The 23,622-nt window shown below is 35.7% G+C and overlaps 1 protein-coding gene and 1 pseudogene across 1 annotated transcript; both read right to left on the minus strand.

The window, feature by feature from the left end:
- Positions 1 to 1,496: 1,496 nt before the first annotated feature.
- On the minus strand, positions 1,497 to 1,543 carry LOC138388008 (U7 small nuclear RNA; annotated as a pseudogene).
- An 18,431-nt stretch (positions 1,544 to 19,974) lies between these two features.
- On the minus strand, positions 19,975 to 22,972 carry MARS2 (methionyl-tRNA synthetase 2, mitochondrial). The gene has a single exon (XM_069468924.1). It carries the CDS (start codon positions 22,939 to 22,941, stop codon positions 21,160 to 21,162), a length of 1,782 nt encoding a protein of 593 aa, XP_069325025.1. The 5' UTR covers positions 22,942 to 22,972; the 3' UTR covers positions 19,975 to 21,159.
- Between the last annotated feature and the right edge of the window lie 650 nt (positions 22,973 to 23,622).

A 23,622-nucleotide genomic window follows, 5' to 3' on the forward strand; every position in this document is an offset into this window, starting at 1 on the left:
TTCCTCTTTACATTCAGTTGCAGTTCTTTCACTGACTTCCTAATTTTAGAAGAGGGAAAGAAGCCGTAAAAACTGGCATTACCCTAATAAATCTATCCCTTCCCTTTCCTATTCCAACCCCAAATGTATTCCATGCTCAGCAACAGCAGAAATAATAGGAAATAGATACCAAAGTTTTTCCTGGTGATTCATATAGGATATTTTCTCTTGAAATCATAATGAATATGTTTGCCAGTCAGATGATTTCATGAGAACATTAGGACCCTATGAATGTTTACTAGCATACAAGGATCTCATGTATGTTAATTATTCTCAGTTTTAGAAATGTAAATAGACTTAAGTCCCACAATGAAATTTCAAAAGTTTTTGTTCTGTAAGTAAAAAATTATTAACCACTGATGTTAGAGATCTTCTTTTAATAGCAGTATCCTTGAGAACTGAAAAGTTAATGGTTTCATTTTCAAAATGTTAAACAAGATGCTAAACAAATCCTGGACTGTTAATAAAAATTAATGATGTATTACTGGATAAGGAATTTTGATAATAATTGATACCCAAGTGTGTTTCTTCCAGAGCTATATAGATTATATGCATATACACATATATATTATATATATTATATGCATACATACATATACACATTATTTATATACACACATATATTTCATATATATTTTCTTAAAATTTAGCTTTATTTTGAGAAGCTAATAAAAACTTTCGAATTTATTGACATTCTGAATATATGGAGGAAGGATATCATCCAACCTTCTTCATGGGCTAGCCTGAGAGCCCAAACATGTTACTTTTAAAAACAGATAGACTGAGAAGATGAAAATTCTCCTTATTCATACTAAGTGAAGCCTGGTTTATTTTTTTCGATTTTGTAGTATACCCTCAATAGATAATTTTGGAAAGTAAGGTTTTACTCATTTAGGACCCATTTTGAAAGGCCAGTCTGAAGAAATTATCTGAAATCTACTCTGTAAGTAAAATGGCTAATACAGATACTAGTACATGTACCAAAATCACAAGGCAATAACTTTGCAACCTGTTTTCCAAAATCTCTAATACAATCATAGATAGAAAGATGATAACATGTCAAAAGGTAAAGGATCTTGGAAAATAAAGACTTCTTCTGTCAGAAGATTTCAGAAGGATGGCTTGGAAAGAGGTATGATTTAGTTTAAAACAGATTGCTTTATAACTTTCCACCAACAAGAGCAGTACAATGTTTTGAAACAAATTATACATGATAATTCCCATTTGTAGGACTGGATTTATGCTATACTTAACTACAAAATAAAATAAAATTGGGGTCACACACAAAAATTCTTTGTATCTTCCCTAGAAATTGTGCTTGAATAGTATTAAAATACAGAATTAAAGGACTTTAGGAGGGCATCCAATCCAACTCCAGCTCCATCTTGCTCTACTGTTATTATATAATAAATCACTGGCCCCTAGACCTATATTGTTTTTTTTTAGGGTCGTCCAGGAAGGACCAAAAATCTGCTAGACAAATTCTAAAAGATCTGTAACACTAGACCTACACTTTGACTAAAATTTATTCTGAAATCTCTATAGGCTTAAAAGGGGCAAAGGGCAAAATTTTACCCAAAAGATGAATTTAAGTAATATTCATAATTGGTGCTGTTTCTTTCAACTCTATTCAGTGTTTTAATCCCTATGCATAAATTCCTAAAAATATGGCATCTGCTTTTGTCCTTTTGTGTTGAATACCACTCTCTGATTAGCAGCTACAACAGCTGCCACTTGTTGGACCTGCTGTGTGTTTCTGTCTCTTTGCTTTTATGTATTGCATAAATTTGCTAATGCTTTTTGCATTCTGCTGCTTCCTCTCAGAAATCAAGTGCTATTCAAGAGACCTGTTTTATTTCATATTGTCATTTTTTAATTTGTCCTTTCCACGTGACATAATCCTTCAGTTTTCCGTATACTAGTTTCATGGTTATCTTGATGTTACCTATTTTCTGACCTGTTAGGATCCACATATATAAAATAGCAGTCATAAATTTCAAACTAGTGAACTAACCAAGTAAGGATTTCTAGTGTTATCATTATTTTTAGACATGCTACTCTAAAAGAGCATCAGTTAATGTAATACCAAGCCTGATTGAGTTAAGTGAAAATACACAGTAACAGGCCAAATAGTTAAGACATTTTAAGGTAGTAAGTGATACCATATTGACATCTGACTTATTTTTAAAACATGTAATCTATAAATTTTCCATTTATTGACTTGTGAGTTTTCATTTGATAATGTATTTTTTTAGTTAATAGAAGCCAATACTTGATTATTTAGTAATATTTTGGTGATAATTTTCTCAGTGAAACTGGAATGTTAACCTCACTTTTGCATTTCTATCAGGAAGTGTATCCACAGTGTAACTGTCATTTAGTATTTCTCTAAATGAAATATGGGTCATAAACATCTCCTTGGTACACTTCTTCCCTTTGGAAAACAGGGATGTGAGAAGCAGCCTTTCTATACTTGGAGTCTAAAGCTCTTCCTTTCCTCCCTTGCTGAGAGTTGTCTCCTCACTTCAGGAGATGAACAATAATTGGTTGTTACTTATCAGAGAAAATTTGGGGGACCATAGATCCTCTCACTTCTTTAGGATATATCTATAAGATTCTGGTTTGTCCTTAGGCCTGAACAGAGAATGTCTAATCAGAAAGTCCTTTGATTAGACTCTTTCTTGTTTCTTCTCCATTTCTTCCTTCATGAGATAGTGAAGATAAAACCCATCTGCAAGAGTTTTTATTTCCTGGGAAAAATAACAGTTTTAGGAGTTGGTAGTTTTTGTGTTGTTATTTTATTTTCTAACGAGAATCAAGTTTCTTTCCTGAAGTATAAAGTCTTCAAAGTAACTGCCCCTAACTTCTTGACAGTTATTTTCTCACATTACTTACCACTGACACGTTTTGTGGCATTCTTTCTAGATCCTTGTCTTTGATTGATTTTACTGCTTAAAAAAGCAGTTTTCCTCTTGGAAAATTCCAAACTAGAAAGCAAACTATATTCTTCCTATCCCATGAACTCCCTAAGCTTACGAGTTGTCCTCTTTCAATCTGGGAAGAATGTCCTGTCTACCTACTTGAATATCCCCTTTCTAACTTGTTCTCCAAATACCATATCCTTGTTTAGATCAATTAAAAAAACTGTGTACTAACAATGAGAAGACCTCCCTTCATACTGACTTTTCCCTCTTCTGCCTACTAGCATTCTGAAGGACCTCTGTTTTCTATTTTGAACAGAATTTTTCCAAATTTCTGTAGACCCTGAGTCTTTTCTTATCTACCCAATTCAATTAACCTTCTTGATTGAAAATGATAGGGCTTAAGGATATTATTACATAGCTATTATTTGTGCACTGTCATCTCTGCTTTCATTTTCAAATAAAACTCTAAAAGAAATGCAATTAAGCATACCTAGTTTTGTAAGAGTTTTGCCCAATTCCCACCATATTACAAATGATTATTCCTAAATAATTGCAAAATATTACTAAATAATAGTTTTTAAACACAAAGGATATTTCCACACACACACAAAAAATCTATATTGTGCTAAATATGTAATGTGATAATACTAGCTGGAATTCTAGATTTGGAAAATAAAAGCAGGAGAGATAAAAGTATCTGTCCCAGCCACTACTTCTCTAAGAATAGGATTAAAGAGAATGCCTGTTAACCCAAAAGACTTAATTCAGTTTGGTAGAATTTCCAATAGTATAATATAACACAAAAAAATTCAAGCAATATGGGGAAAGAGGTTTTGTGTTAAGGAATCCAGCTTTATGTAGCTACCTCACACTTAAGAATGTCATCTTGGTTTTCTTCTTTCCTTCTTCCATTTCTGAACCCCTTGGAATCCCTAAAGCTCCAACTTTTTCACAATGGTTCCTAATAATTAACAGAGTGAGCATTTTCGAGTGTGAAAAAAGAGAGAACCAGGATAGCTTTTGCTTGAACATGGAGTGTTAATAGCCTTTTAATCCTTGATTAATTTTGCTTTATATACTATAAATATAATAAGTGAAAATTTTCAAAGATAATCAGAGAATTACCTTTGTGACTCAATCATAAAGATCAGATGAAACTAGGAAGGATATGTTCGTTAATATATTTTATATAACATCTTTGTGTGCATCTATTTCTTATGTTTTTGTTTGTTTGTTTTTTTGTTTTTTGTCATCCAAACCCACTGGGCTTTTTATTTTCAAGTCAGTCTGAGCTTTTTCCTCTTGCCTACCCCTTTGTGGCCACAAAACTGAGTAGCTTGAGGCCAGGGCATTGAATGTCTGCAAGTCATGGAGGCAACCTGACGCAGTTCTGTTTAGTCTCAGTGCAGAGCGAAATGCCATCATTAATTCATTACCCAGCTGCCTGTCAAATAAATTGGCAATTACATACACTGCAGAAACTTGGAATTCAGTAAATAGCATGTTAGCATCTCTGAGTTGAGAGTTGTAAAGGAGAAAATTAAGCAACACGTATATCTATTCTTTATTTGAGAAAAGCTATCCTTTTTCCTCAAAGGATTTCATAGGTACAATCCTAGGTAATAATGAAATACTCACATTTTGTACTACATGTTAACAGATTTGTGAAGGCTGAGTCTATCCTGATCTATAAGTTATTTCAGTAAAGTATCTTGTCCATCAGATGGGACTTGTGGTATTTACAGTAATAGTAATTTTATTTTCACTCATGAAGCATTTGAAATAAAAATGTTTCTAATTTCAGATGCTCTTTGGGATACAGTTACTTGTATCATCATTCATTCTGTTTGTTTAATCTAATTGAATATAATGTGGATAATCTGAAACTTGAGGCTTTGTGATAATCTATAAGTAAAATCCTTTTATAGAAATGTCTTGGTAATTAGAGCTTTCTTTTATATAATTATATATGTATACACACATCTAAATGCATGTATGTACATATAAAAAACAGGATAACACAGAAAATATATATTAATTAGAACATACATCATAGCAATATTACTAACAAGCATTGTGACACATTCTAGGTATCTGGCCTGGGAATCTGAGACTGGAGACAGGTTCTAATTTTTTAACAAGTGAGTTTTTGTATCTTTATCTAACAGATATCATTCCATTCCTGTGTGGAAGGTATCAAGCAAGCAATTGATAAATCCCCACATGTAATTAACGAATCAAAATTCTGTGGACCTATTTCTAGTTGGGGGAAACTGACCAACATCTGATTTGTGAGAAATATAAAATTCTGAATTCCTTGTTAAGATTTAGCTCTTCCTGCATCAAATGTTCACTGATGCTTTTCTACAGAACTAGAGTAGATATATTTATGTCTGTATTGTTGGTCTTTAAAGCATTATTTACTTAAGTTCTTCCCCCCATTCCCCAGGAAATAAATGACTTTGTTGCCTTAGTAACTATATTAAAAATAGCAATGGAGAATTCAGGAAATCTTATGTCACCTCCAGTAAATACAGGCCCCTTTGTTAGCCCCAGTGTGCCATGTGAATATTATCATTGTCTTGGTATGCCATGATATGAAAAAAGACTGGAAAACTGAAGAAAGGATTTGTTTGGTTTTTTGACAGGATTTTTTTGAAGTTAAAAACCTATTTTAAAGATTCAAACTTTGATTTGGGATGTAAATCTAACACTATACATTCATTTGATTTATTCACTTGCTGCTTGAAAATTACTTTCTAAATCACTGCCATCTTTGTTTAAAGTTTGCATACCCGTTACAGAGAATTCAGCTTCCCTAATTTTCTTCTAAATGGTGAATTATTTGGAGAAGTATCCAAAATTCATTCTAATGGTCATTTCTTCATATAGAAATCATCCACGGCCAGGTGCGGTGGCTCACGCCTGTAATCCTAGCACTCTGGGAGGCCAAGGCGGGCAGATCGTTTGAGCTCAGGAGTTCGAAACCAGCCTGAGCAAAAGCGAGACCCCCGTCTCTAGTAAAAAATTAAAAAATAAAAAGAAATTAGCTGGACAACTAAAAATATATAGAAAAAATTAGCCGGGCATAGTGGCGCATGCCTGTAGTCCCAGCTACTTGGGAGGCTGAGGCAGGAGGATCGCTTAAGCCCAGGAGTTTGAGGTTGCAGTGAGCTAGGCTGACGCCACGGCACTCTAGGCAGGGTGACAGAGTGGGGCTCTGACTAAAAAAAGAAAAAGAAATTATCCAGTTAGCCTTTCTTTATCAAACATCCTTCAAGTCAAACAGCTTCATACACTCCTAATATAAAGGTAACCAACAATAACAGTCTTTACTAACATGATTTAATCTCAGGTCATGCAGTTTCTAAAGAATCTTTTCTCTATTGTTAATACAGTTTGTTCTATTATAGTAAGACAGACTTGTAATTACAATCTGTCTGAATAGGGTTATGTACAATAACATAACTCCATCTTTTCTCAGAAATAATCACATTCTTAGAGACTTGCCAAGTCTCAATGTGATTATTAGCTTAACCTTCTCTGAAAGATCATTATATGGACTCAGAATTAGGAGTCCTTGTTCTCCAGCACATATTTTCTCTTGAATCTTACTCCCACCTTCATTCATGAGTAGCTGATTTGATTTTTATTATCTTTATAGAAATCAAGCCTATTTACCTATAGAAAAGGTCCTCTGATGTTTTATCAGTCATATCAAATTCTGCTTTCACTTCTGCTCCTTGTGGTAGGTAGTCAAACAGTTCTTGATTTTGCTGATCTCTGCTCCAACTTCTTGTTATATGGGTAATCATCTGTTTATCATTCAAATACAGATACTGAGAGTGAAAGGGGGCACCAAAAATAATTAAAATTATATAATTTTTGAAATGTGTTTATTGACCAAGCAAATTTTCCATATTAATAAGCCTATAAAATTATCTATTCAAAAACCATTTTCAAAACTAAAACTTGAATACTACAATAAGCATAAACCTACACTGTCCCAGGGAAATTGGAATGTAACTAACCCTATTAATATATTATAAAATAAATGTAACATTAAACTAGAATCGAAAAATGTAGTCTAAAAAGGGATTAAGCCATAAGTGCTAGGTCTAGACTTCTCTATTACTTTAACCCTTGAAGCTTTATGGTTTCCAGTTTAGCCATTGATACATATAACTTAAGGACTCATATGAATCCCGGAGACCCTATTATCCCTTATTTTATACATGAAAAAACAGAGTTATAACTGTGGAATAGTCTTAAGATATTAATTAGTCTTAAAATCTTGGTAACTTAACCAGTGTTAACTGTTCTACAGAAGAGCTTTGGTTAAATCATTGACAGTTGTTTAAAGTCCATGATGATATTCCTTGTAAAAATTGTATTAACTTTGTGTTGATGATGTGCTATAAAATCATGCTTAAAATACCAACTTTGACTACTATATTATTTTTAATACAAGAGTAATACCTTATGTTTATATAGCAACTTAAAATTTATAAGCATTTCACATGTATCATCTCATTTTATCCACTCAATGTTTTTGTGAAATAATCAGGCAGTTTTTAATAAAAGAAATGAGGCTTAGAATAAGGTTAAGACAGTTGCCCAAAATGACATTACTGTTAAGTGATAGAACTCAGAACTTTTAATTACTATTATAATAAATGGTCACCTATAAGGAGGCAAGTGATTTCTATGGAGGAGAAGGGGAGAAGTGAGGCAAGAGGGCAGATCCTTAAAGAACACAATACTTTTCAGAAATAATTTTTGTCCCATCCAAGAGTCATTGACCATCTTTCATTGAGTCACTAAAATTAAATCTAACTCAAATTAAATCTCTAATTTCCTAAGCAGCTGGGAATCTGAATCAGAAAGTATTTCAGTTCTGAAAAAAACAAACTGTGATAAACGTGAAACTGTTTAATCATGCTTTTATCAAGTAACCTAAGTATGAACCAGTGTCCTAGCCAAAACAGTACAAAGAGAATAACCCTAGAATTTAATTTTTTAGATTAAAAAATTGTTTAAAAGATTGTTCATTGAAAATGTTCTTTAAAAGTATTGTGCAGGTCAGTATTTTGGGAAAATAAGAAGGAACAAAAGTGAGAAGAAAGGGCTTCCAAGGTATCCCAGAAAATCTTCGGTACCTTTGATACCAAAGATATCTATAGGCTGTGCCATCTACTCTTTATATTTCGGGAACATGGCACATTTCTAGTGCTTTTGAAAGCAGAAAGCCCACCAACAAACAAATGTTTTTCTTCTTTCTTCCTTTTCATTATTCTTCCTAATAGCTATAATGTAAGCATTTATCAGTCTTTGTATAGACCCTATGTAGTATTTGCTATTTGTGGGAAGAGTTATTCTAGTTTAAGTTTTCTTTTTTATATCCTAGTGACAGGCACCAGACTAGTGCCACTTTTTATACTGATAAAATTTGATATGGTACTAAGATAAATGGGTCATTATCATAATTGTCCACTGAAGTCTCCTTAGCACAAAAATTGTAACAGTGCCTAAGGCTGAATGTAGCCTGATATCATTAGAATGAATTTTCTCACACTACTGATTTTGATAAGCTATCTTTAATTTATTATTACAATGCTTCACAAATATGTTTCATTTCTGGTTTGAATGCTATTTTGTAACTTCACGAAGTGTCTTGAAGTGATATGAATAAACTGTCTGTTTAATTGCACAATTTAAAACATTTTGAACCCTAGAAGAACCTAGGTCTGATATGCCATAAAAAATTACCCATTCTTTTTGTGACATTCTCCTGATAGTCACCTTTTCTAGCAGTGGCAAATGGTTTCATTGTTGATAGACAATGCTCAGAGTCATGGTAGGTCAACTCATGGAAATTACAACTGTTTGTAATCAAACATACCTCTCTAGAGAAATTTTGCCTTTTATTTTAGAAACTTTAGTTCATTTCCCTTAACCATATATAAGTTACTAGTTAAGTTTTTGGAAGAACTACTAAAACACTTAGTATTAAATTTCTATTGTTCAATGCAGGCTGAGCCAGTCGATTTGGCCTAAGTACTACTTCAAAAGTTTTATTCAGCTTTATGAGATAAACCCCACCTCCTGATGCTTACATTATTCAAACTCAAATCATTTAAAGTAGGCAGCACAAATGATGAGATTTTTAGGTAAAAGGATTTGGTTACACCTTGATGCTCTGATGTAGGCATTTAGTCATTATATATAGATGCCTTAGCTGAAATTTCCTATTCTGAGTGTCTTGAGCAAAGCAGTATCTCCAGTATCCTTATATTCAACAGTGGATCAAATAAAAATCATTTGTTGGAACACAGAGTCTATTCATTTGCATGTTTTACTTAACAGTAGGATAAAATATTAACATTGATTAGTGTATTAATAATTTTCTCTGGATAGTTGCTTTGTCACCTGCAGGATATGACTCTAATTTTGTATATCATAAGTACATAAATCTTTTTTTAAACAAAGCTTTGCCAAAGTTCATGGATGACACAAAGGAAGCATAACCTAATAATTTAGAAATACCATTGGATATGGGTTTTCTTAGCTCCCTCGAAATGAGTCTCTTTTTATAGGATGCCTCCCTGTCCAGCAGTAAGTTTATAAGGTAACCTACTCTTTCTAGTGGGAAGGAATTTCATAAAGCACACCTTTTCTCCACAGAATCCAGGCCCAGTTAATCTTACTTTCTAAAATCTTTCCCTTAAGTAATTATAAAATAGAGCCATTTAAAATGCATTAAAACCCTAATTTTCTTTAAATCTCTTAATAGGAACCAAGGTTACATTCTGTGAGAAGAAGCTTTTCTCAACCTTCATCTGTAGGTTTGAAACCTCGATATTCTCGAAGTCCACACTTTCATCCTAGAAAAGATTTCAGAGCAGAGGATTCAATTCTTACTCCACCTTCCTCTACTGATTCTGTTAAGTAGAATCTTGGATAACTATTTTGTCCAATAATAGAAAACAACTAGCCTCATACGTGGTCTAGTAACAAGAGGGTTTGGATGTGCTTAAGTTTAAATGTTTTTGCTTTTTTAAAGGAATTAAAGAAATCTTAATAGCCGAACATTGGAGGTAGAGGATAAAATCATGGTTTCCTTTACTAATTCACACACTACAGTAATGTAGACTTACAATCCGTAACAAATAGAACAAACGTCATATCTATAAGACAGCAAATGCCTTTTATCAAGATATTCAACTTTATCAGTTTGAAAAATTTGGTCATCATTTGGCTATCTTATAAACATGATAATCTCATATATAACCACTTAACATCTTTGGTGGTTGGATTTTTCAGTTTTATTCCAGATGTTTCATATTTATAGATATAGCCATGGTATATACAGAATATATGAAGCAATAGGCCATTTGTTGTAATATGATATAGTTGAAAAAAAACACTACCTTGTTAGGGAAATATGTAAAGTAGATTCTAGTTTCCACATTATTTTGGTTTTACTGTATTTAGATTTGTGTATATTTTATCTCCTTTAAATGTTTTTGGTAAAACATTTCAAACTCTAGGTTTGTCTTAGAAATTTTGGCAGATACTAATATCTATAAAATGTAATCTCTATATATTAATATCAAGAAATCTGTCATATTATGACCATTTATACCAATTATTATGGCGAAAGTTGACACTATTCTTAAATATACTTGATGACTAGATCCATATCTATTTCCTGGCCCTCTTTAGTCATTCATACACAAAGTATAAGGGTTCTCATAGCATGTTGGCAAGTATAAGCATTCCCTGCATTTAGCATGTCAGATTTGATACATATTTCTTTCTTTAACACAGTGACTCTGTCAATATTCCTTATCTTTCACTCAAGTCTTAGTCTGTGAGGTTTCTAGGCTTCTAAAACATTAACCTTACTGAATAAAATTTACTCATATTTCATCTTTTTAATACAAAGAAGCTGTGATTATCTGCTCTTACAGAATTGGAGAAGTTTTTTACAATTAAAAATTGCCACACCAACTAGAACTTTTTAAAATTAAAAAATGGCTACACTAACTTCTTTAAATGCATCCTGTTTAATATATAACCTTTCTTCAGTAAAGACATAATATTCCTTTTATAGAAGATTAGAGTAATAATAAAATAAGTTAAATAAGTAATATTTACACTGACTACATGGAAGTTTACTCTTAGCATTTAATGAAATTTTATTGCACAATACTAGAAAATACTAGAATTTCCCTATTTTAATTTCATGCCCACTCCAAGAACTAAAGCAGGTTTGCCCTTCTGTCAGGCAAGAATAAAAATTATACATAAAAACATTCTTATAATATAGGATGATAACCTAATAATAACTTTAAATAATTTTTAATCCTGTCTCATAAAAGATAATGAGCTATCCATTGATGTACATATTTTGGGGGTATATCATCCTAATGTTTCTGAGCTAAAATATTTAATAGGTTGAGGAATAAAATATAATGGCATAGCTATATTAAAGAATATTCTGGCATATCCTAAGGCTACTCCATCAATTTAATAATTTTTTTTTGCTACAATTATTTTTAAAGTAACATGCTGTATGGTAAGGCCCAATAAAGTGTTGCTAGAGCCCTAGTCAAATTATCATGAAACAATTACCTAATATTCAGCTTGTCTGGTGTTTTTAGCATACATTTAATCCTATATTTATTATTCAGGCTTATTCAGTATATATCAAAGCATTTTTGTTCTAAAACTTTTGTAAATTTTAAGAGTCTGAGAGAAACTGTATTTTGCTTCAAAAAAGATTGACATTGAAGTGTTTTTTTTAGCTAATTTATTTTAGACAATTATACTCTTTACCAAAATGTCTTGATGTACTTCTACATTACTTTCATTCAATTCTGTAAAGATTATATATTACCTTCTTTCTCTCTCCAGACTGTACTGTGCAGAAGAACAGAGGCAGTATGAAAATTTATTAATGTACCCCCCAAAAAATACCTAATTTGCTTAAATTGTGATGTTTTGCTCTTATTTTACAATGTAACATATCCATGATAGCAAAAACAGTTTTAATAACTATGAAAGATCAGTGTTTTAGCTTTTAGTTATCAAGGTCCTTTTTATAAGTCATGATATAAAAATGAACAAAGATAAACTAAACCCTCATATTTAGCCTGATATAATTCTGAAACAACCAATGATAGTTTATAAAAGAAATGTTTAATTAATATAAAAAGTATTGCCTAAAAAAGCGTATCCAATGATAGTTTGTAAAAGAAATGTTTAATTAATATAAAAAGTATTGCCTAAAAAAGCATATCTTTTTTCCCTTTGGTGTTTTGGAGAAAAAAAAAATCTAAAGGATAATAATTTTAAGGTATTAACAATTTCTGACGACTTCAATACAATGTGTTCTCTTGCTAATCATCAAGACCGTTGCTTTTAACATGTCTAACTTTGGTACCAAAGCAAGCTACACAATAAACACTTATATAACATATTTTTAGCAACATGTAAAAGAAATTTCCTAAAATCCTTATTAGTATTACCTATTATGCAAAATATTTTTAAAAGATACTAATACATGTAAATTTTTCCTGTCCTAAATAGGTACCCAAATATAGACTAGTAAAGTTAACTTTAGCATTATTTTAAGGTTATTTCCAACTGAGAGAATAGCTTTCAATTAAAATAACACATCTAATATCCTAATGTTGTTGGTGCCAAAGGAAAAATGAAAATAAGCTCAGCAACAATCCTATGTTTACCAAGTAGATTTTTATGCCTATGCTCTAGCCATGTGTCTATCTTTAGAGAATTTGTTTAAAATCCTGAGTTCAGACTTACCTATTTTCACATATTGAATATTTAAACATCTACCTTAACAGAGTTACCAATGATGGATTTTTATAACTTGGTTTAACTTGGCTAGTCCCCTTCTCACTACTTTAAATGTTAAGCAGTAAGATTTCACTATTTTTCATCTGCTTTTCTGAGATCACGTTCATGTCCCAATTTTTACAGTTAGCTACACAAGACATACATTTATATTGGTTTTTATGCCCCAAAGCTGACAGCTCCACTTTTAGATAGTCTCCATAAATTATGAAAAAAGAATGAAGTGCTATATTGTCTCCTTAGGCAAGAAAACTAATTTTATGACATCAGTTACATCCAAAAATGTTTAATGTAAAATTTGTTATGAATTAACTACCTTCAAGAGGCTGATTTTCATGTAAACAACATTTAAATAAGAAAAAACTTCCTACTTTGAGGATTAACTAATCATTATTTTTTGATACTAAGTCAAACAATGTCATAATGAATGTTTAAAATATTTCCTTTACATCCAAGCAAAAAATAATCCTTTCAGCTCTTAAAATGGCATGAAAATCCAACCATCAGCTTTCATGAAATTAACCATACATATTTCAATAACTTATGTTAGTTCTTATTCTATAATGCTAAAATAGGCCTCTTACACATTATAACTTGATTTGTTTAATTATATTCCAGTGAGGAGCTGTAAAATCAAACAGAACTCAAACTAAGTTTCGCTTTTTATATAAAATGTCGGGAATTTCTATAAAATAAGTTTTATAGAAATTTAAATATAAAAAGTTAATGTATTAATCTCAATTTACTAAGATTGAGGACTCTTTATGAAAGCCCTTATGAATTCCTTTAGTAAGTGACTTCTAAAGGTAAACTAAACTATGCTTACTATATTGGACATTTTTAATGATCAGTCTGATTTTGTCAACAAGTCATAACCTGCTGTAAAAAAAAAACTGGGAAAAAAAAATGAAAAAGCACCTATCATGCCTTGCTAACCATGGGACTGTATTGCCTACATTTAACAGAATCCTGAAAAATTGAAAACATAGAATAAAAATATAGGTCTTCTTGGCTTTCCAAGTTAGCAAGGATTTTAATATCTTTTGATATATTTTTTAAAATACACTTTAGATGACAGCTAAGAGACTTGGCTTTCATCATACTTCTTCAGGGTATAGCCCATGTCCAACAAAATAGCTACATTTCAGAAAAAATGCAAAATATAGCACTGAGTATTCTTTATGCAATTCATAATAAAGTCTCTTAGTTTGGGGAGGTAAGAGCATGTCTCAACTATGATATGAGGTATAATTTACCACGAATTATCCAACATTTTAAAATGCTAACAGGGTAGTATTTGCTTTGGTAATAACTGCAGTCAAGAATATTTAATCTGGTTTCTGCAGGCTTCTTAGGAAAGATGTCATACATATACAGTAATAAATGTTAAGTAAATTTATAGAACTTAAATTGTTAGTAAATAGATGAGTCTTAATAAGTTCATTTGTATTAAAACTGTATGTATTAAAAAGTTTCAGTGTTTGTGGCCTCTAATAAAATTCTCTGGCTTTGTTACTATAGTAGTTAATTCAAATAAAACTTCTGAATATTGATATGTTTTCATGTTTAGAGATAAATATATATTTAAACTATTAATTAGTAAAATGTCATTTTAAAATACATAGATTCATGAATTTATGGCGACATACTTTTATTTAGAGGACTGTTAGATTCTAGAATTTGGAACACCATTGTGAAAATAAGAAACAAAATAACCTTAAGGAAAAAGAAAAATAGGGTCTATGAAGTTATTAAAAATTTTACCAATTTGCACTAGCACACATAAGCAGGTTTAGGATATAAAAGAAATTACTGAAAGCAATAGTGAAGTATACCATATGTCATAGTAAAGTAAGTATGTTTTTCTAAATTTCTATTTTGGTACTCATCTGTTTCATAATCTAGCTATCAAGAAACCAATTCCTCATCTTTTTTTTTTTTTTTTTTTTTGAGACAGAGTCTCACTCTGTTGCCCGGGCTAGAGTGAGTGCCGTGGCGTCAGCCTAGCTCACAGCAACCTCAAACTCCTGGGCTTAAGCGATCCTACTGCCTCAGCCTCCCGAGTAGCTGGGACTACAGGCATGCGCCACCATGCCCGGCTAATTTTTTGTATATATATCTTTTAGTTGTCCATATAATTTCTTTCTATTTTTAGTAGAGACGGGGTCTCGCTCTTGCTCAGGCTGGTCTCGAACTCCTGACCTTGAGCGATCCACCCGCCACGGCCTCCCAGAGTGCTAGGATTACAGGCGTGAGCCACCACGCCCGGCCTTCAATTCCTCATCTTGAAACACTAATTGATGTATTTCAATTAAAGGTTCTTATTTGGACTTTACATCTTCAAGTGTTTGGATATAATTATACTACTTCCTCTTTCCCACAATACTTAAAACAATGCCCTCAGTGTACATTGATTGATTGATTGTAGTGTTGCTACTAAAGGTGGTGCTGAGGCTCTCGCATCGAGACAAGTTTGAGCCTAGGCTCTCTTGTTGTATAAGCTGTATAAACCCTAGCCAAGTTGCTTAATCTCTCTGTGACTCAGTTTCTCATCAGTGAAACAGAATAATACCTCATAGGTTTGATGGGAAAAATGAGAGAGCACAAATAAGGAACAGAGAACTGTTGATTTTTTCCCTTTAATTTCACTTATTACTGAACTAAAAATTAGAAAATTTGACAAAATTATAGCCATGGGATTCTTCCCTTTTTAACCCATTAAAAGGACTTACTGAGCAGTTGATAATTGTATTCAAAAAGCAAGTTACTATTTTCACACAGGCATACATGGAAAAAGACAAAGTTTTAGAATCACAAAACCTTGCCTACTATAAATTTTTTTCTACACTTAGCAGTGATGATTCACTTGGCAGTAAGCATTAAAGACTGAAATCCTAATGTCTAGGATGAGTGGTTATTTTTTACTTTCTCAATGCATGGTTTCTCTCAACTCATGAGTGATGGTTTCATTTTCTTTTTACAGACTTGAACATTTCTTATTTTCAATTTTAGCTTTTTACATTTTGAGGCTATTAGATCATACAAATTCATAACTGTTAGAACTCGTCAGTGCATTATTCCTTTTATATTAAGTCCCACTTTATCTTTAGTAATGGTTTTCCCCTCAGTAAAGATTGTCTAATATTGGTATTACTGTATCAGCTTTCTTTTGGTTAATATATGCCTAGTATTTCTTTCTTCTTATGTCTTCTTTCTGCTATGTTTAAATACATCTCTTTTAACTACATACATATCTAGCTTTTTAAATTTAATCTTGAACATTATTGTCTTTTGACAGAAGGTTCATCACACAAAATTTTACTGATGTATTTGTATTTACATCTGTCATCTTACTGTGGGTCTTCTATTCACCATATTTTTCCTTTTTCTTTGCCCTTTTTTTTTCCTTTCTGTCTTTGGTTAGATTGTCTTCTTTAACCTTTCTTTTCATCTGGCTTGAAAGAAATGTATTCTATTTGTATTATTTTAGTGATAAACCTAATATGTATAACATGCTTATTAACTTTATTTTTTAATATCTATAGCTTTTTAACCAATAAAAAGCTTCTAGACTGATTTCAAAGGAAGCCATAATACTGAAGCTGTTTTATTTAATTTGTTCCAAAGTAAAAGTTATTATCATTTTTTAAATATTTTAATCAGGAAGAAGATTGTGTAATCAGTCATATTTTTATGGAATATATTGAATCAAGAGAATACAATTATTCCAATCTGTAACAATCATAATGTAGTTTTTAAAGGTTCATCTCCGTGTTAAATCTCATAAACCAGTGATTCTCAATTAATGAGGGGTACATGCACATGGCATGGCCTTAAGAGCGGTAGCATAGGGAGATTAGTACATTTTTCCCACACCATACATGGAGAAAGGTGGCATCTCCATTTCCAGTTATTCCTAGAGCTCTCCCTCCAGCTTACCCAGTGAGTCTTTCAGGTCCTCTGCAGATGTTTCATCCAGAAATGCTTATGATTCAAGGGCAGGGCTCACCCTTCCTCGGAGCTATAATTTTCTTCTTGCACATGGCACACTTGGTTTCCTGAAACATCCTGACATCTCACACCATCCTGTTCTTAAGTGAGGAGCTGTGGACTTTAAAATCCATGGTGAGTAAATTGTGCCATAAGCTAAAAGAGGGTGAAATTCAATTCATGGCCAAGGATGAAACTTCTATACTATAGTCCTTGCTTTGGTGAAGACCCAGATATGACTGAACCTCCCAGTAGAAAGAGGCACAGTAGGGGGATATTATTTCTAGTTGTCAGGGCCATAGGAAGATCCTCTTGGTGCATGTAGTCCCTCTCAGTTCCTTTCCTCCTCATGAAAATACAGAAACTGACTAACATCACACAATCATAAGCAAAGTATTTTAAATGGTCAACTATTACTGTTAAGTGGATACCTTAATTCAGAGGATCTACTCTAGGTAACCCAAGACTACCTACTAAGGAGAAGCCAATTTCACTTCTAAATTGGTTAGTCCCTTCCCCTCTGCTCAAAGTAGTTATTGGTGATACAGGAAGGCAGATTGGACTGGGCTTCTCCTATCCTCTCTCTCCAAAAAGAATAAGACACTCTTCCTGAAAGGCTAAACTCCCCACTAATTAACCTTAATTAACTTGGTTGTCACTGTTCTGGCCCTTCTAGTAATATTAACCTCCAAATTTTGGTGTGTTCCTCTTCATAAGGAAGTCTGGATAAAAAGAATCCTATCCAGATGTCCTGCAAGAGGAAGGGACAGGGCCAGTTGTGTTGTGCTAAAATGACTTATTTTATACTGTCTTACTTTTGTAAGGGATTCAAGGGCTTTCTAGAACTTGTGCTCTTGGTTACCCCTGTACCCTAGCTCCCCACAAGCTCTATGAATTAGTAAAGCTTTGCTGCAAAAATAGATACATGGCTGTCAATATGTCCACACCCTTTTAGGTCTGCTGATAACTGACTTTGGCAAAAGACAAGCCAAAGACCCACCAAGGTTTACAGCAACCCATACCTCCCACTAAGAAGAGTTGTTCTGTTATCTGATAGAACTATGGATAGGGGGGTATTGCCTCTAAGAGGCAGTTACAGACTTGATCATATAACAACCTTAAGGACCAAGTCTTAGCCAGGAGACCTAGTCTTCCCCATAACTCAAGGTTACACTAATCATGGCCAACAATGCCACTACATACTCTACGTACCTGGTAGGGGTAGGGCAGTCAGGGATCCAGGAAACCATCCCTACCACACACCCAAGGCAGAACTTGCTGAATGCTTGGTACTGTCATCTGCTGCTACTTCATGATTATGTCATCCTTGTTGAAGGCGTTCACAACCTGACCAACTACTGGCTTCACTGAGTTTTGGAACTTCCCAGATCTAAAGAGCTATGTCCCAGTCACAAGTACAACCTGGAAAAAAAAAAAAAAAAAAAAAGAACCTGTGCCCCATGGCCCATATTCCAACCTACACCTTTCCTAAGTACTTTGGCATCAACTTCATATTCAATTTATTAGGCTCTTCACACCCCCTACAGAGTCCACAGGTCCTGAAGAAAAATGAGGTCTACATGCAGAATAACTGTGAGGTGTCAGTGAAATCAAAGATTGTATTTTTTTCATGCTCATGCCTATAGCCACAGGTCTTCTGACTTCTGAGGTATCTAATTTATGAGTTCCTTTGTGGAACAGCCCTCTAATATATAATGGTGCCACTTAAAATATACATTTCCCACTACTTACATGACTTCACACATAGGATTGTAGTCTACTGAGCTGACATCTTGTTATTACCTTCCTGATGTGACATCCCGTGAACACCTGATGTAGGCAGTACTCTTACCACCTCCTGCAATACTGCTTCCAGAAATACACCAAAATGAATATTTGAGAACTTCAAGGGTAGTATTAGAAGAAACTTACTTTCTAGTCAAGGGATCCACAAGATGCCAGATACGGTATTAGTAGATCTGGAGTAGGAGTATTCTACAAGTTCATCATCTCCCAAAAGTGGTTAGAATGTCCCCTCTTGGAAGTGCATGCCCTCCAGTTTTAAATTTCATCTACCCTCCACTTGCCATTCTTAAACTGCTGGATCAACTCAAACACATCAACTGAGTACCCAAGGGATATTTGCTTTACCTGGTCTGCCTCCTACAGAGAATCCAAGTGGTTCACCTTCCATATCACAGAAGTCAAATCAAACTTACCTCCACTCAAATATCCTGTCTTCTGTAACAATTATGCCCTATCTGGTTCACCTATTTTCTTGTACCCTGCACTACCACAAATATCCAGGTAGCCACTTAAGTGCCTGCACAAATGACAAGCTGCACAAATGACAAGCTGCACAAAAAGAACTCCAAAACAACTTCCAGTAAGCCAAGGTCCATTGTATTGACCAGCACTAAGCCACAGAAAAGTTCATTCAAGGGCGGAAAGATACTGTAGAACTGTAACGCTGCTATTAAGGGCACTTCATAGGCAGAGGTTTTAATCCCACTGGTTTTCCAAATCTGTTTTCCTTCATCCATGTAAACACATGCCGTCTTTCACCACCCTCTGCTCTATCCAGCCCACAACATACTACACTCCATCCTATGCCAGTAGTCTGCCCTAGTAATCCCAGCAGATAACCTGAATATGTCATATGGAAAGCCCAGAATTATGAACAAAGAGAGTCTGAAGGAACATATGTACAAACAGTCCTTCTGCCTTTAGAATGCCTTCAAACATTGTTTTCCAGGCAGTGTTTCCAACCAGAAATTCCTCACTTCACTGATTAATAAACAGAAACTGGAGCTGAATAGTGGCACCTAGAATAAATCTGGGAGAACTACCAGCACAATCCTTCACTTTGTAGTGAGCCCTTTCTACTTGCTACCATACTTAGAATGAATATTCCAAGACAAGTTCTCATGTTAAACTTTGGCCTAGCTAGCCAATCACCTATGAGATATAATGCTGGCTTACTATGTTGTGGTCATTGTATAAATTGATAACATCTTGTCTATGATGTTTTGTTATGGAGCCTTGGAAACATTCCTAAATCCAGTTTGAGATTCCCGGAGCATTGATCATTTCCTCCCTTCACCATCACCTTCAACAAATGCAACAGAACAGATCTGAATAAGGTACCTGCAAACTTTTAAACTTTAATAACTTAAAAAAGCAAAAAATCAGTTAAAACTTGAAAATAAATACGTTAACATTTATTATAACTATTTCACAATTTCTGTATTGTATTAGACATACTAACTAATCAAAAGAAATCATGAGGTAAATTATGTATGTGGATAACAAAATTTAAGACTGTAAAGAAAATATTGTCCCTTTGAATTAGTTTTAATCATACCTGTAACCTAATGTTATTGAAGTTTAAAATTTTTAACATACGAAGCACCTTAAGAGAGCTTTATAGTTTATCATATAAACAACCTGATACATCTGATTATTTGCTCACTAAACATTAATAGAGTGTCATTTTTCAGTAGTCTGGAAAGAAACTGAGGATTCTGAGTTTTTTAAATTGCTGTTAAAACAGCAGTGGTTGTAGTAGGTTTTCCCTTAAGAAATGCAGTAAAAACTTAAAGATCTGAAAAATTAGAAAGCAGAAAGCTAATTTATTCTCAATATTCTGAAACCTCACTCTTAAATAATTAAATGTGTGAGACTAGAGCCATCTGCTGGTTGAAGCGTAATGTTACAAAACACAACTGTTAAAAGACTATTAACTAAGTAGGGAGTCCAGTTGTAGGAATTTAAAGAATAGGGATGAACATGGGCAAAAATCATCTGGTCTATGACACTGGTTTTTAAAGGTTTAATAAAAGAATCTCTTTTTAACAGGAGACCCAACATATATAACAAAGTAGGGCTACCCCATAAAAGCTGAGGTAGGGGGCCTCCAACACTCACTCTCAATAAAAGGAATCACTGCACAACTTAGCCCGAGAAGCAGAGGCCAGGCCAATGAAAAACAACCCATGAGAGGTAGTTTGGACAAAAATACATAACTGTGGTTTGGAAGGAGGTACAATGAGAAGAGAGACTATTGGCAACATTGTCTCTTATCCATCTTTCCCTGGAGACATCTTAGACATACAGTGCACAAAGGACAGTGGTTAATGGGCACAGATAAATGAAGAAAAGGGGGACAGGCACCTGAAAGGCTACAAATCTCTTTTCACAAGAGCACAGCTTATGTGCTCATTTGATGCAACACTTAAGAAAACACTAGTATAAGTTTCCTGAAAATGAAAAATAAGAAAATAACATTTGCTTTTTAACCATAAGCCAATTAAGAGCTGCGTTTCTAGGTCCTATGGGCTTTCATGAGCCAAGCCCTGGACTGGTCCAGTCTTGGAAACAAAAGCCCAGTTTCAGGTCCCAGCCTCCTCCCTTCAAAAGGGCATGGATGTCCATAGAATCGAGGCAAGAAATAGAGCTCTCCAAGGCCCCTCTCTGTGGCAGAGACCCCCAGCCTGGACAGCAGCTTATCAGCCAGGCTTGGGGTGACAGGCTGCAGCAAAGTTCCAAAGACTCGCAAGCATTCGAAGGCCACATGAAGCACAGTACCCAGCCAGGGAGCATCCACTGGGCTCTCCCAGTTCAACTTCCATGGTGCATGCCTTTGGACAAAACCATTAGTTTGCCGGACACAGCTGGACACTGCCTCTAGAGCTTTATATATCTGAAAGTTATCATAGTGGTCTGCCACTTGCTTGGGCAAAGTGGCCACTGCGCTCACCAGAGCATAGTCCTCTGCCTGAGCACGAACTGGTGCCTCCAGCAACCCTGGCTCACTGGGGAAGCAGGTAGTGCAGAAGGACGGGTAGGTCCCAGAAGGGTTTATCCTGTTGGCAGTGCATCGGTTCAAAAGACCTCCCAAGGCATCTGCCAGCTCAGAGTCCAACAATTTAACCACCTTTTCATCGTAGTAGTCACAGTCCCAGTTGGGGACGCCCTGCCGAAGAAGAAAGTAGCGAAAACCATCCACAGTATAGCGATCAAGACAAGTCTTAGGATCCACCACGTTGCCCAGGCTCTTAGACATCTTTTGGCCACACACCGTCCAGTGCGAGTGGACACAGATGCGGTGTGGCGGGCTCATGCCTGCCCCTAACAGGAATGCAGGCCAATAGATGGCATGGAATTTGAGAATGTCCTTACCTATGACATGAGCGGTGGCCGGCCACCAAGATTTGAACTCAGCATTTGGGTAGCCAATTACAGTGAGGTAGTTGACCAAGGCATCCAGCCATACATAGATGGTCTGCGAATCGTCCCCGGGCACCGGAATGCCCCAGTGTAAGTGGCTACTCCTGCGAGACACGGACAGGTCAGGCAGCTCATCCTCTAGCCACTGAAGGACTGAGTGATGGAACGGCTCAGGGGTAATCGCCTGAGGGTTGCTCCGCAGCCACCGCTGGAGTGGCTCCCGAAACTGGGAAAGCCTGAAAATGTAGTTTTCTTCCTTGGTCCAGGAGACTGGATGTCCACTCTCGAGAGATACAGGACACGAATCCCCTGATGGGCCCGGCTGCCAGGTGACCTTGGTCTCAGGCAGGAAGCACTCGTCGGAGGCGCAATACCAACCTTCATAGAGTCCCTTGTACAGCAGACCCCGGGCCTTCAGCACTCCCCAGAAGTGCTGCACAGCCGCCCGGTGCCGGGCCTCCGTGGTGCGGATGAAGTCAGTGGAGGAGATACCAGCCTCCTGGAAAAGCTGCTGGAACTGGGCAGAGACTCGGTCGCAGAGCTCGGTTGGAGCCAGGCCCGCAGTAGCTGCCGCCTGCTGAATCTTCAGGCCATGCTCATCGGTACCGGTGGAGAATCGCGTAGCGGCGACGCTGGGAACTCGTAGGCGACGGTGGCGGTACAGGGCGTCCGCCAGTAGCGCTGAGTACAGGTGCCCGATGTGCGGCGCCGCGTTCACGTAGAAAATGGGTGTAGTGAAGTAGGCACGCGCGTCGCAAACATCGTCGCGAGCACCGAGAGAGCCCGAACTGTAGTGGCGTGAGCCAGATCCCTCCAGGAGAGAAACCCTACTGACCCCCGTGCGTCCTAGCAGCCGGAAGACAGGAATTCGCGGCATGGTGCTGGCGGGGCCCAAGCGGCGGGGGCGGTATTTTGGCAGCACGTGTGAGGGGCGCATGCGCAGCATGGCCGTGCCGCAGCTTCCGGCCGGAAAGCCAATGAAATCCGGCCCGAGCGCCGGCCCTCTGTCGTTCCGCGCGCGCCTCCTCCCTCCGCGGGTTCCGCCCCGCGGCTCCAGTGGGTCACCTCCGACCTCTTTTCGCCCGAAAAACAGCGAGAGGAGCTGGGCTTAGGAAGGGTCATGAAAAGGGAGGCTTAGGGGAGGGTATGAAAAGCGATCAGTATTTACGTTTGTGTAAATAACATCCTGTGTTTCCTGCTTTGGGTTCTAATCTTCTATTTATGGATCCGTTTCCGTCTCTGGGCTGAGCTGCTTGTGGGCAAGAACTTTATATTCAGGCGTTTTTCAAAACCCCGTCAGTGGCTGGCGCTTCGCAGGACAGAGTATGGCTTATACAGATGCCTAGTCAACATCTGAAATGTCATATAAATTTTATCTTAGAGCCTAAATGGAAGGGAAGGAGGGAGAAAAGAAGAAAAATAATTACTAAGAGTATTTAAGAGAAGGATCAGAACTATAAAAGTAGGGGAAATCTTTAAACAATTTTTGTTAAATCAACAAAAAGAGGTAAATTTGTGATCTACCAAGTTCTTGCCAAAGATTATTGAGATCCAGGGA

Source organism: Eulemur rufifrons, chromosome 1 (assembly GCF_041146395.1).
Source record: "Eulemur rufifrons isolate Redbay chromosome 1, OSU_ERuf_1, whole genome shotgun sequence".
Classification (NCBI taxonomy): domain Eukaryota; kingdom Metazoa; phylum Chordata; class Mammalia; order Primates; family Lemuridae; genus Eulemur; species Eulemur rufifrons.